At 35.5% G+C, this 15,755-nt stretch overlaps 2 protein-coding genes across 3 annotated transcripts in view; one reads left to right on the top strand and one right to left on the bottom strand.

Annotated features, from left to right (window-relative positions):
• LOC112682814 (uncharacterized protein CG43867) overlaps nucleotides 1-15,755 on the bottom strand; it is a 78,598-nt gene that overhangs the window by 9,061 nt on the left and 53,782 nt on the right. For both annotated transcript variants that reach the window (XM_025553556.1, XM_025553557.1), the window contains exon 3: nucleotides 9,778-9,840. In XM_025553556.1, coding sequence (XP_025409341.1) covers nucleotides 9,778-9,840 — 63 coding nt within the window. The remainder of the gene's footprint in view (nucleotides 1-9,777; nucleotides 9,841-15,755) is intronic.
• Nucleotides 13,134-14,513, top strand: LOC112682815 (polyprenol reductase-like). The gene has a single exon (XM_025553558.1). It carries the CDS (start codon nucleotides 13,454-13,456, stop codon nucleotides 14,351-14,353), a length of 900 nt encoding a protein of 299 aa, XP_025409343.1. The 5' UTR covers nucleotides 13,134-13,453; the 3' UTR covers nucleotides 14,354-14,513.

Below are 15,755 nucleotides of genomic sequence, written 5' to 3'. Positions count from 1 at the left end.
GTCTACTGTACACAATACACCGTTAAACGCGATTATCGATTTTCCTGTACAATGTGTATACATCATTATGTTGTGTTTCGGCAAATTTACCCGAACCCGTCGTCTGATTACGATAAATATTATTATTTTATATGCAATACGCCTACGGCGATGCTGTACGCTTGTCGAGTAAACAACGAGATCATCTCATGTGCGTATACCTACCGATATTGCGTTTCCCCGGTCACGGATTTGTCCCTACACATACACACGACCAACGATTGTTGGTTTTCGAGTGTCAAATAATGGCCTCGGTCTGTGCACACACAATAAAATAACAATGTATCGAACAGGAGGCGACGTCGTCATTTTATTTTATTACCTATCGTCGTGATTATTTGACAACTACGCACTGCACGAGGAGAGCCAACGAAACCTACAAACGCCGTGTACGTGCATTTGGTCGCGCGCCAACGTTCTTTCAAAGCGTCACACTCACTGAACTGACCACCACCCCGCCCGCACCTACAGCCACCCACCCACACGCGACGGTTCGTAACGAATTTTTTTTCACTAGACGAACACGTGAAATTTCACAAACTTTCCGACTCGTTAATGTATTAAATACATGGTGCAAAACGTGCACCTCCTTCTCATCGGTAGAACGTACCACAACACATCATCGACGAGTGCACTGCTCTTCTATCAGTTAAGACGGTTTGTGTACATAAAAAAAGAAGAAAAAAAAACCGCGTCTACCTTATCCTTTCGTACGGCGGCGATGGTGTCGGCGACCACAGCGACGTATTGTTTTCGAAGGTCGAAGATCAGAAGACATAGGAAAGCGCTGCTGCGAAAGCCCGCGGAGCACCGCGCGAGTGTGTCCGCGGGTCGCGTGGACGGGGAAAGAACAAGGGCAAAAGGAAACGTGTTCACATTTATTTTCGTAGGAGACGTAGAGGAAAAAATCAACGAACGCGAATAAAAATATCAGACGGAAAAGACACCGTGGCGCGCGATACGGACGTTCGGTCTAGTATTTACACGACGGTGTTGCGCGAGTGCGCGCGCGCGCCGGCGACAGAGAGCGCGTGCGGTGTGCACTACGTGTTCGCGATAAGGGATGCGCGTGCGGAAGAGGAGAGATACGTCGTACGTAACATGTGACTTGGGGCGCACGGAAAGGGGTAGCAGAGTCGGGCGGTTCGCCATTTATCGGGGTGTCGGGGGGGGGGGGGGGCAAGAGGAACGAAAAAAAATCAATGCTCCCTCCGTCGGACCGGTCGCCGCCACAACCGCTACCACGTTGCCAACAGCAACACGCGCGCCGCCTGTGTGCCGAAAGACTACCGCTCATCGCGGCCGCGTGCGCACGTTTTCGCGACGGAAGTGTACGAAAACACTGCTGCCGTGCACGTGCTGCGGTTCGACGCAAGGCGAACACGTATTTATCTTCGTGTTTATCTATGCGACGGCGGCGGGTGCTCTTCCGTCCGTTACACGGCGATCGGAACGTTTCGCAGGACAGTTTTCGGGCTCGACGGTGTACCTCGTACTGCTGTGGATGTCGATGATAAGGGGGATAGGGGTGCTAAATTTGTTTTTCCCCGCGACAACAACTATACCCCTTTATATCATCGTTTTATCGTTCTCAACGACGTGAACACTTCATCCAGTCATCCGCATCACAAACCTTAGACGTTCGATAAAAGCATTTTCATTGTACCGGCATAGTAGCTAGTTGCACTTGTTGGTAAGGGATCGCGGGCGCACGTACGCGAGATTACATCCGACCCGGGACTAAACCAACGTTTTAAGTGGTTTGTTTGGAACGGAGAAACGTACCTAATCTAATTATATCAACGTGTCCGACCAAATAAAACGATCATAAAACATAATATAACGGATCTAATATCGCTGTACGTATAAAATATATCTAATAGATCAATGCATACGGTAACAACGTTTAAAGATAATGAAACCTTTACAATACCTAGCTTAAATGGGCAGTTGTACATTTTATAAAAAACATATATCTGTAACATTCGAAAAATGGCTTAGCGTAAAGGGTCCCGATCTTTAAATCACTTAATAAAATTGTTAACAGTTTGTAAGTTTACGAAATTTTCCATTTGAATTGCTCAAAAAATTGTATTAGGTAGAATAATATTAGCTCCACGCAAATAAAATTCATGGCTCGCGGTTTTATACAAATTTAATTTAACTATTGATATTGTTAATAAAGTAACAACATATTTCAATATACATTTTTTATTATTACGACGAAATAGTTTTATGAAATATATAAATTTAAGAAGAGAAAAACCCCTCACTGAAGATGTTTTTGTTTGATCGTTGTTATATAACGGATTGAAAAAATGTTATATTTCACTTAATATAATATCAATATATCATCAGTTATTACACTCGCATTTACGTCCCATTACCGTTTTCATTCAAACGGTGATGATGTATGATGATGTAGAACCGCAAAATTGCGCAATGAATAGGGGCGAGTCTATTTATTTTTTATTTTTCGAAAACCCTATACAGATGTTTCTGTGCAGTTGACGGAACGTATTTCTTGGAGAGGTCGCGATCACTATGCTTTTCGCATGTACTTCCAACGTAACCTCATCATAGTTGCATAGAGGTCGCTGCAGTGTTGGCTTGATGCTTATTACAACGCATATATTATGTTACATTATTGCATACACTGAAATGCGAATGATGCAAGAGTGAAATAATTGATAATAAAGACAAAAAACTGAAGATATAATAGAAATGCGGATTTTTCGTTTTATTCTTATTATAAATTTCAAACTAAATTGAGCAATGTATAACTATATATAACTATATATATGTATAACTATATGATATTATATTCTTAATATATTATTTTATATTTCATCGATTTTCCACGGGAAAAGTCTGAAATGTCACACGCACACGAACCGATCACGAGATAAGATCTCCGTTTTTCGTAGCGCGACACGACCGTCGACAAATGTGAATAGCAAATCGATGAAAATAATATATGCGATTATTCTCCTTCATTATGGAGGTGTGCGATTGGTTTTACACCGACAAACATGTGCATACTTAATTCAATATCGACAAGTCAAGTATAAAAGTTCATTCGTACTAATTGACAAATAACAAGCGGGTAACGTTGTTATTATTGAAATTAATAAAAGAGAAAAAAATTCCATATTATACGATATCTGCTTCAATGTAATATTTTTAATTACATTTTTCCCAGTATTGAAATGTATAAAGAAAGACTGCACGAGTATATATGTTGTAACGGACGAATATTTTACACATCGATTTGAATGTGAATCGCACAGGTGTGTATTAATAATGTCATTTACATGTCTCCTTCAAACTGAAGGCTTCAACGCTGACTGGAATGTCAAATACCCGTTATGTGCGTATAATGTAAATTTATAAATACAATACAATGATACTTGAAATTTTACACGCACCCGCACACACAATAGAATAGAATATATAAAACATATGTACAATTCCATAGATATGATTCGAGGACAAGAATTATAGCTTAACTTAACATGGTAGAATTTAAAATCATTAATACATTCCTCTATAGATAGATACACAGTACACCAAAAAATGTCTAACAATATTCACGCACAAATTAAATGTGCCATGAAATAATATTATTCTTATATTTTTAGTTTTCATAACTATTCTACATTAGATATGCGAATTAAGTTGCTCTCCTTTTATCAACATATCACAGTAGTTCCAGTAACTTAATTCTCAAAATTTAACTTCAAATACTCCAACAAAAATTGAGATAATGGAACCTATATGTGAAATACAAAAGTAAAATTAGCTTTCAGGATGAGTGTTTTAAAGTTTGAAACCAATGATAAATAAAGGTTGCATAAATTATTATTATAACTTCATTTATTATAGCATAGACAAATTTTAAGTGCTCATAAAGAATTTTTTTTTTTTTGTCAAAACATTTAACTTACAGTAATACGTATAAAAATACCAGTAGGCAATTAAGTATAAATATAGGAAACAATGTATTAAAAACAAATGGTATCAAACGAAAAATGTTGGAAGAACAAAAAACTTTTACCTAAAAAAAAAATTGTTTGTTAATTATTATTATAAATTAATGGTAATCCATTAAATTTCAATAACTATTGACTGGTAACTATATTTTTGAAATTATTTTAAAAATAGTAAAATGAATATTAATAATATAAGAACCGTACACTAATTCAGAAATTTAAATTTATAGTATTAAATATTATGTATTTCATTAAAAAAATAATAATAACATAGCAATCAAGTTATAACTAATTTATATATATTATATTATAACTACATATATGTTAAAAAATGTATTTAAATTTATAAGGATCATAAAATACATTATTTTTAGGTTACAAATACTTAATTCAAAAAACATTTTTTTAATTCGATTAAATAATGCATTCTTCTGAAATTTACACTTTCGATGAACTCATAAATAGTTTTTTAAACTCAACTAGTTCACCCAAATTGAATTTTCAATATCTATGTAAAGTGGGTTAAATTAAACTTTTGGAGGACTTCTATTTAAAAAAAAGTGAGTGTACCCTAGTAGATAAAAATAAAAGTGACACAGTAAAATAACTCCACGCATATAGCTCAAAATCTTAAATTTCACTTTAACTATGATGCACTAGTAACAAAAACAATTACTTTTGATTTAAAAATCTTAGAAGTTTATTTCAACATTTTAATTTCTTTAGTAAGAAATATTAACTCAGGTTTAGAAAGGAGTGATATTAGGGTCAAGTGCCTGTAATTGAAAACATTTTAATTTAATACCCTTCATTATTTTGAATTAATTTAAAATTCCACTAGATTCCTGATGTATAATTCAACAACCTACCACAGTTTTTATAAAAGCTAAACCAATTTAATTAAAAATTAAATTTATAACTGATTAATTTCATTTTATTTCGAGTATACGTTAAACTAACATTTGAATAACAAAAACAATACACACCACGCGTAAATATTTTTTCTATTTGAACAGTTTTATGTAAAAACACGTTCCATTTTATTTTTCAGTAGTTAGACAACGTCCCATTATGTAGAGAAGGCATTTTAAAATCCAAAAGAAACACAACACTGTATCAACACAAGGAGAAACTACAATATATATATATTTATGAAACCCAGTTTCTACTGTCCAATACAAAAATAATTTTACCCTTATTTGGTTTTGGGTTTCAGTACAATAGGAATTGCGTACATTTTGTATATACAGTGTATACACATACATACATACACACACCCACACACACACACATATACTACTGAACAAACGGAATTATGTTACGTATAAAACATTAAAACATATTTTCAAATGAAATAAAATTATTTTCTTGCAGGGTTTACCTAACCTACATCTAGAAAATAGTTTAAACTAAAAAATAATTTTATACCATTAAAAAAAAAAAACCATTATAGATTTTAACTACTAGTAGGTACGAAAAACTTAAAAAACCTAAAAAAAGTAGAAATACGTAAAACCATGAATAGAGTATGTTTCTCGAGTTTAGAGAAATTAATGTTCTTGTCATCACAGACATTATTATACACATTTAGTAAACATAAACATACATTGCTGAAATCAGACGAGAATAATTTACTAAGTCGTGTTTATGCTGCACGTATAACGTAGTATATTATTATGGGATCATACATTTCTTTAATTGGTTGTTAGAAAAAAAAACACGATGAAATACAGATGATAGAACATTATTTTATAAATATAAATTAATGCGTTTCCTAATCTATAATTTAAAATCAAGTTAGTTTTGAAACCTTTTTTTTGTGAAAAAAATAAATATTATTCTGTTATATCTAAATCTCATTCGCGAAATCTTTAATTAACATTTTCAAATTTAAATTTAACAAGGGCTGAAAATAATAACAATCGAAAAACATGTTTTCCAGTCACGTTTAATCCTACGTTGTCAAAAACATCAAATTATAACAAAATTCAAGTTCGTAATTTAATTAAGTATACATAAACAAAAAAAAAAAAAACGTGTGGTATACATAGCTAAGCAACTCATTTCATTTCGTAAAAAAAAAAAAAACAATATTCGATCAGGAATTACTATAACAGAAATTAGTTGTATTAAAAGAACCAAAGTAAACAACTCAATGTATGTATATAAAATAATTAATAGGACAGGATATTTGGCAGCCCACCCACGATATCCCAATTTTTCTAAATAATGGAGAAAACAAAATCTTCATTATTGAATCACTTAAAAAAAGTTTGTACATCGTCTCGCATAGCAAAAAAATATAACAACTATGTGGACATATCACTTAATATTTATATTATTTGTTTAATAACTGGTATTAAATAACTGTAATAACAAATTTAACAAGTGGAATTGCGCATTCGCAAATATAATTTTATCTTTGGTAGCTACGTATATGAAATAAACAGAAATAGCCAATTTATACCACGGTCCTTCGAGTATTAATAATAATAATAATAATAATAATAACGAATTGGATATCGACAGAATAAACTGCAGTTTATAGAACCAATTGAAATAAACGAGGATAAAATCGTATTTTCAAATCAGATTATTAGCTGTATAAAATCAAGGTACTATTCTGCAGGTCTTATAATGAGCCAATCAATAGAATGTCATCAAACTGCAATTACAGAATATTGCCAGATTGTGTCCATGGCCTGTAGGGACCAACATGGATTCATGTACAATAGTATGAGTGGAAAGTAAAATGGAATATGATAACAACACACATGATTTGTAAGTTTTTTTTTTTAATGTATTCAAACGTCTACTTTCCTTAGCTAAGTATTATTTACTTATTGTTTGTATGTATTTTACACTGAGGGATAAAAGAATAATAATAACGTATAATAAAATTCTCTCCGAATAAAAAATTTAAATAAGTTTATTAAAAAGAAACGACGATAACTTAAACAATATAAAACAATATAATCTTCAGTCGACAATATTTTCTTACAGGTAAAAATACAGATAATCAAAAATAAAAGTTAAGAAAAGTAGACGAAATAAGAAACCTTATATATTATAATCCAGGCATGACCTAGATCGTAGCAGATTTTTTTTATTTTTCATACATTAATCTATATTCTGTAATACACCGTGACTGGCACGTGACAAACATCTTGCACTACTAGGTTATCTTGGCAATTATTGACAACACATGTTAAATTATCAAATGTCCAAGAATGTCTCTATGTTGAAAGCAGGTAATTGAAAAATACCAATTAAAGGGAACTTTATAGGCCGAAAGCAATATATACAAGCAGGCACAGGGGATAAGTTTTAATCAGTTTTCACGCGAAAATGCAATATTGCTTTAAGTACATAGCAATCTGTTTTCGCTATAGGTAGAATAGAAAACCAATACGCCTATAATATGTACACCAAAAAAACACACACATATGTATACAGTAATCTGTGACATAAGCAAATGTGAATCGTCATTTGTTATAAAAATAATATTTATATAGGTGAAATAAATTATTATTATGAGCGGCTTCAAAATAAAACCAATAATATTTAAGCACTTAAAACTATTGGTGGATTGTTATCGAAATAATGAAAAGCCTGCCATATAATAATAATTAATTCATATACTTATCTAAATAAGACCTATCTGAATTGAGTATTAGTAGTGTTATTATAATAGAATACAGTGTTAAAATATAAAATTATGATTTTTATAGTGTACTAATACAAACGGATGGGCACATATAAGCGCCAAAAAATGTTTAAAAATGTTTTTAGTTAAAAATAATCACATAATTGATTTATTAAGTTTTAATTGATTAGTCGGTACCAAAAAAAAAAAAAAAAAAATACATATTCGTAGAACATGATTATTTACAAATTTTACTAGAATTTTAGCTGCAACGTAATGCAGCATAATATTTAAATAAGTGATGCATTCATATACTTCTACAAAGTTTCTAATTTTTTTTTTTTTTGTATTTTGGTAATTATTAAAATAACAAAAATACTAATAAATTATATAAGTTCAAACTAGACATTAAACATATACATATTTTGGTTTTAAATGGTAGAAGATAAATGAGTAAAAATTGATCTAACGTTGTGAAGGAGGTGGACGAGCGTGAGTTCTGCAAGTCCTCGTTTTGGCTACTGCACAGGTCTCGAAAATAAAACTTAAAAAATAATATATATTACTACAGCATACTAGTATGATAAAAGTTGGTGGAAATAGTAAATTATAAATACTGTCGTATATAGCCCTTAGGTACAATATATATATATATGACAATAATACGAAGACGTTTCGCATTGTCAGAATGATAATATCATCCAAAAAAAAGAGAAAGAGAGGCAGGTTTGCAGAAAATTCTTCAACAAAACGAAAAATGGTATTATATACTTTTATTCTATTTAATATCATATATTACATAATATTGTGTAAGTGCTATTTATGTATATAAAATAAAAACTAAAATAACACGTATTATTTTCAGACATAAAACCTGATCGAAATCGTTAAACGGCAACGGTGTGCGATAGTGTCATATTATTATGGAATCAGTTCTTTCGCACAAACACTAACTCAGTGCCGACCTAGTAACCCGAAAAGGAGAGTTATTACGATCATATTGTTAAGCGATTAATATGGTATGCCCTGGTGCAATATGACTATAACCAGTACAGGCACTATCACCCAATCGATCCATCGTCTGTTAACTGGAAACTGCTGTCTTGTTCTCGTGATGGGAAACTAAACGGTGCAGCATCCATCAATTATTATATTACACGGTTCATCACAAACGATAATACGTGATATCGAGAACGAGAGTTTTTGAGGCTAAACTAATGTAATGTGTATCGCAAACAGCTATGGTATTGATTTTATAATAAACTCATTGTGACCAATCCAGATAAAGTTTTTCAGACAAGTTCCGTATAATAAATTGCTAAGGTTCTCTGCGCCATGTATATACTTTTCGGGATACGCACGAAATGGGTTTTTTTTTTTTTTAACGGATTTAACAAACGCGCTTAAAAAATGTTCCGCATCAATAAATACTACAAAACGGATCTATTCGACATATTTTAATGATTATAAAGAAAAAGATTTACACGTATAATACTAGTTTTATTGTATAGGATTATTATTATTTAGCGCAAAATACGAAAATAATTCCCATACAAACTAAAGCGGTTTTTAGTTATTTTGGCGAATAAGCATTATCAAATAATATACAAATATACGGTTAATGTGTATTCTACAAAGGAACGCAGATTCAGAAAATATCGACTATTCGCTGCGTGGCGGTGGTAATATATAAAATAATATAAATCCTGTACTCCTTTAATCGAAAATGTAATACAACTTATAACTTTAATGTTGTCATTATCAATCAAAGCATTTACAAAGATAGGTAAATAAATCACTGGAGCTACTTGAACCAGCAGTTACATATTTGAACAGTTCGACCGATCCACTTCTTTAGAACCACAAAGCCAACTGCAATTAGACACGGGTCTTAACTATCTAACTCACTATTTAAATCCAACATTAAAACTATTGACTTGTACACTTACGGTCTAAGTTTAACTCATTGAATAAAATAGACAGATACAATTTAGAAAGATGTTATATTATTACACATATAGGTATAACTAAACACAATAAATATACTATTTGTTGCGTCTAGTATATTAATTATTCGGCTTGATATAGGCGTAAACATACCTTTCCTTCTGCTTCCACGGCTCTCGTTTCCGCTTCCAGCACCCGTTTTTCCAACTCCGACAACTGAAAAACAAAAAAATTAAACGCTATTAATAATTAATACGAAATAACAAAACGATTACGATTTTGAGTTTATGAAATATAAATTCTTAACGATCAATTGATCCCAGCGATGCACGCATCCCCGATGGTATTAGCATATACTGCATGCAGGTATTTTAGTGATAGGTATTATTAAGGAATAAGATAATAATCATAAAAAAGGTTTAACTTTGTTTGCATAAGGCTTAAATAAGGTTCCGCTTAAATTTGAAGTAAGAAAACCATTTTTACTCCTTATGAATATGAATATTAATACGAACAGACATGGCAGCCCTCATTATGCTATTTCTAGAACGGCGGTGGTAACTGTCACGCGTCAAACAGCCATTATGAAACATGAGAAAATAAATTCAAAGAAAACTGGTAAATTAACTACGGTGACGGAACGTCAGTTCAGTATGATTATGTAAATTACTAGTTTATAATATCGATAATATAGTAGTCTTTTAACTACATTTTTTTATAGAAATATTGATTGGACAAATAAACTATTGGTAAATTACCACAGTATCGCAATACAATAAGGGATACGTTTTTTAAAAATGTATGTTGTTAATAATAACGATTTCGACAATGGCACCTGACATCCATTCTGACTCTACATAATAATATATTATTGCACAACAGATCAAAAACGTATTAAATTCGGTTATTAAATTGAAATATTGTCTAATGAGTTTATCGAATGTATTCTATAGCTAAATATAGAGAAAAGGAAATTATAATACATACATGTAAGTTAAAAATTATTTTAATAGGGCGGTTTTTTTATATACGAGTAAAGCGCTGTTACCAATATAATATTTCTTATGACACAACATTTAATTAAAATAATTATGCCATCGAATACACTTGTATTTTTTTTTTTTTTTTTTAATGTTCGCATACATAAAACATTTGATAGTTTTAAGAGTATACTGATAAAACATTTTAGTATTATAATCACAACAAATTAAACGATTAGTAAATAGTAAATATATTAACTTAGTGTATGGAGAAAACAATATGGTTATTTTATAAGTCATAGTTTTCTCAAAGAATACAATTATGATCCAAAAAAAATTCCTTCGGAAGTATTGTCCATGCCATTACCGACAATAGAATTCTTTACTACTGCATTTTTACATCGTTTTTGGCAGAACTAAAATATGTACGTGCATACACCGAAGTTTAAAAATATATTAATTTTTTCCACGCAATCGCTATATGATGACTATATACGTAGGCGTACCTATAAATTAACTGCAAACATAATGTCGGTAACAAATAACAATAAACGTAGATTTCAGGCGGAGGAAGACTAAACCAAAACCGTTATGGATGTGCATACACGTACAACATAAAAATAAATACATCAAAACGAAACGAGAAATAATATTATAATAATAATTTTAGTAAACTTAGGCTGGACAATTTTCACAGAAGAATCGCACACTTTTCAACCGAAAGATGGGTATTTGAAGCGCTGTCAGTAGTGGCTTGATCGTCTGTTATCTAGGGTCGTACGTGACATTGACGACTGAATATTAATATTATGGGTACACAAACTATGTGGAAAGGAAAGAAAAAAACGACGAAGCGACGTAGTCGATTATGACTTTTGCACGTGTTTCAATTGCGGACGACTCTATATCATATAATTACGACTAAATACCTGAGGGTAAATATGTGTAAACATCTAATTCTTTCTGCATATTATTTATGTATATCGTAAATGTATATATATAATATCGATACGTGTAACGGCCACGGCCGAGAGCTTAGGGTGCAACGGACGATTAACGCGAGGTTTTTGTCCAATTGTGCTTTATAGTAATAATAATAAATATATATACTTTGGAGCCAGAAGCGTATTAAATGAAATGAAAAAAAAAAATAGTAAAAATTATGAATAAATAAAATACACTCGCACGTACATATGAGTTTTTGTCATGCCGTTGCTAATTGGGCGGCCGAAAATAAAATATTATCCCTCGGCGGACAGACTCACACTCACGCGAATAGTTTTTAATTTAATTGCCGGTTTTTCGTCCTTTTTCGGTGGTCGGCGCCGTATGTTTTCTATCATCCGATGCGCTGTGACGGAATTAAACCTCCGCCGCACGAGGACGACGACGATACGCTACCGATTTCCGGTAAGCGGCACGTCGACGGCGACGGGATTAGAGAACTACTAGTAGTTTGTTTTATTTTTATTTTTTACGAATTAACGGTGAAAAAAAACATCGTTCAATGTATCATGCTGCATCACATAAAAACCTTACACGTGTACACACACTCGTCGGAAGGGTGTGTCAAAAGACAGAAATTAGGAGAAATATAGAAGCAGTGGCAGAGTGCGTTGGACAAATATATAGGATGCCGAGGACCGTCTCGAGGACGGAAAAAAAACATACCTACAATGATAAATTACTAGGCGATTTCGGGCTATCTGCCAGCGTTTTTCACTGCCGCCGCTCGATAATCGCATTGTTATTTTTAGTGTAACGGGCTCATTCACCTGCACACGATAAAGGGCGATTTTGAGTCCACATTATGTTGTACCAGAAACTCGAAAAGACAAGACGACCACACGCACGTGTGTACATTGCGTAACAATAAATTACAATATGTGCGCATGTTATTTATTGTATTTTACGCACGTTACCCCGCCGACCTCATCTACGCATTGATTTTTAGAATTTTTTAGCCACCATTCAGTACTTTATATTCCCGGCTCCGTTTACGAAATTCTCGCGCTACGCGTTCCGACGGAAAAAATTATCTAAGGAGGGTCGAGTCGCCGGCATAACGTACACGTGGTATTTTCACGGAGCTGAGAAAGCGCTGAACATTCACGTTAAACGTTGCTTTCGTTAAACGTGCGGAATGGTTGTCGAAACGGAAAATCATTTGAAACTAACATTAATCAACATAATTAACATTAAAAACGAGAATATTCGTCGCACTACTGGGATCGCCTGTTACCACGAGTTGCAAAATCACCGATCGCCGAACAAACGATCATAACGCAACACACCGTATTTTTTACGCGCGGCCCTCTCGTCGTTCGAACAATATCAACTTGATTGTGCACGCGCTACGTGCATATATTATATGATGTTTACCAGTACTTATGTGTGACGTGCAGCGTTGATGGGACCGTTTTAATTTCCCATCGACTTCCGCCGCCGGAACGCGATTGATTTCCGTCGCCCCGCACACAACTACAACGAAAGAACGTGTAGAACGCGCGTGTGTGTACGTACCGTTTCTTACACGCCACAACTTACAACGTGGCCGCGGGGTGGCGGGCGGGGCGCGGGTGGCGTGACGCTTTTGTTCGGCGCGGGAAAACTGCTGTGCACAGTACACGTACGCAACGTTCGTACACGTTTACGTATTCGGTCCGGAGACAATGCCCCACGGTTGGAACTAGTCGAACGACCGAGCACCGTGCACCGTCCTCTAACAATCGACTCGTGTTGGACGGCGGTGTCGGTAACAGATCGACCAAAGCGCACGCGTCAATCAAGTGTTCGCGATAAACACCAACACCGAAACCAACGGCCGCTGTACAGACCGTCGTCTCGACATGGACTTTGTGAACGCCATGTTCGTGTGCATGACGTTCGCGTTCGTGGCCGTGCCGCTGCTGCTCAAAGCGGTCGGCCCGTCCCGGCTGCCGGACTCCGTGCTTCGGCTGTACGCGTACGGCAAGATCACGGGCGGCGCGCGGCCGTCCGGCGTGCTGAGCGTGCCCAAACGCTGGTACCGGCACTTTTACGTGGCGTCCGCCGTGCTGGTGGCGCTGGCCGCGCTGGCCATGGCCGACGCGTACTTCTGCGCCGCCGATGCGTCGTGGCGCGTCGCCGCGTTCAGCCGCCGCTGGCTGTGGGACCCGGTTCGGCACGCGGAACCGTCGTACAGCGCGGCCACCGCGTCCACCGCCGTCGCGATGGCCGTGCTCCAGTGCGCGCGGCGCACGTACGAGACGCATTTCGTCAACGTGTTCTCCGACACGGCCGTCGGTCTGTGGTACTACGCGTCCGGTTATATGCACTACGTGGGCATGATCGTCACCATCATGGCCGAGGCGCCGGCCGCGCCGGGCCCCCCGTTCTGCACCGGATTCGCTGAGGTCGTGCGGCTGGTCGCGGGTGCACTGTTGTTCGCCTGGGCCTACCGCGAACAGTGGCGCGCCAACGTCGCGCTGGCCGCGGTCCGCAAGAGCGACGGCCGAGTGGCCACGCACGAGCACCGCGTGGTCACCGGCGGCCTGTTCGAGCTGGTGTCCAGCCCGCAGATGTTCACAGAGATGGTGCTGTACGGCGCGTGGTACGTGGTCCTGTGGGGTAGCTCCGGGTGGAAGTACGTGCTGCTGTTCGTTTGGGGCAACCAGTTGGAGATAGCGCTCATTAGTCATCGCTGGTACCAGGACAAGTTCGAAGACTACCCCCGGAACAGGAAAGCCATCATTCCTTATCTGCTGTGAACTTCACTGTTGCTCCCGTAATAAAAATAATCATATAGTGATAGCAACACGTTTCTCTCATTCTTTCGACTTCGTCCCCTCTTCATCACGCATTGATTTCCTTCGTTATACTCACGTATTCTAAGCTCAGCGCCACTATAAAAGGTAGCTCTTTGGTCACGTGACGACAGTAATTTTTTTATTCCTTTCCTCGAAAGACAAATGTATTGTTCTTGTTTTTATAGACCGTATTTTTTTTCATTAAAAAAAAAATGTAAAAAAAAAAAATATATAACATAAAAGAATTTTAACTTGCAACCACAGTATACTTTTTGATCAAAACCAAACGGGCGGGCGGCAGCCGCAAAATATTTTACTAGTTTTGGTCACTATCTTAACAGCGCCACGTGGTAAAATTATATATTTTTCAAGCGATAATATAATCCAATATATTTTCACAGACTGTAAATTGGATATTGCAGCAAATATAACTTTTCGATAGAGACAATGTAATTTTTATCGTCTGCATTTTATACAACATTCCAAATCGATGACAGGTTGGTAATGTATGTATGTAATCACCTAAAAACGCAGCGCGTGTGCAATACACTGAAATGAATAAATTATACGTGGACCGCGGTATGCTGAGTTAATTTCGTTCGAGAACAAAAAAAAACTTTTAACGATTTCATTTCAAAATATTCCACCCAAACGCTAGAAACGGAGCAGAGGAAATTCCGTTGTAATGTAATTAATGCAAACTTTTTTTCTTTACGAACAAGCAAAGCGCGAATGTAGTAGTGGTTGTATTATTGTTAATAAATATTTGTGCCACCAGCAAATGGCAAACGTTATCGTTTAATTAAATTCGTCGAATCGTAAAAACCAACACAATCGACTAGCTCGTCATAAAAGAGAGTGTGTTGTTCATATACGAGTGAAATTTGTTTAAAGCAGTACCAATGTTGTTGCTTACCTACACACACACACATACACACACACAAAACTTGCACGTACACACACATGCACATAGTACGACAGCTTTTTAAATTCCATTATGCGATTATAACGATTCCCTTTTGCATTTAAATAAATTACATTTTAATCATTTTCCCATTTTATTTACTCATTCTTTCATACGCCCATTGTTGACAATGCGCGCGCGTTTTGTTGGTTTTTCAGTGGGGTTCAATTTTATAATAATAATTTACAATCGCGAACTGAATAACAACCGTGTGCGTATAGGATATTATATAACGTAAGCCCCGGTGTCTGTTGTCTCCTCTCTAAGGCGTTCTGTGTTCATACCCTATATTTATATATATATATATTTACCTCAAAAAATGCTTCTATCCTTTTAACTTGCTCTCTTTCTCTTTCTTTCGCTCTCTCTCTCTCTCTCTCTCTCTCTCTCTCTCTCTCT

The sequence above is a fragment of the Sipha flava genome, unplaced genomic scaffold (genome assembly GCF_003268045.1).
Source record: "Sipha flava isolate LNK unplaced genomic scaffold, YSA_version1 211_pilon_pilon, whole genome shotgun sequence".
Classification (NCBI taxonomy): domain Eukaryota; kingdom Metazoa; phylum Arthropoda; class Insecta; order Hemiptera; family Aphididae; genus Sipha; species Sipha flava.
Note: the sequence above shows the minus strand (reverse complement) of the source record. Positions and strands in the feature narration are given on the sequence as shown.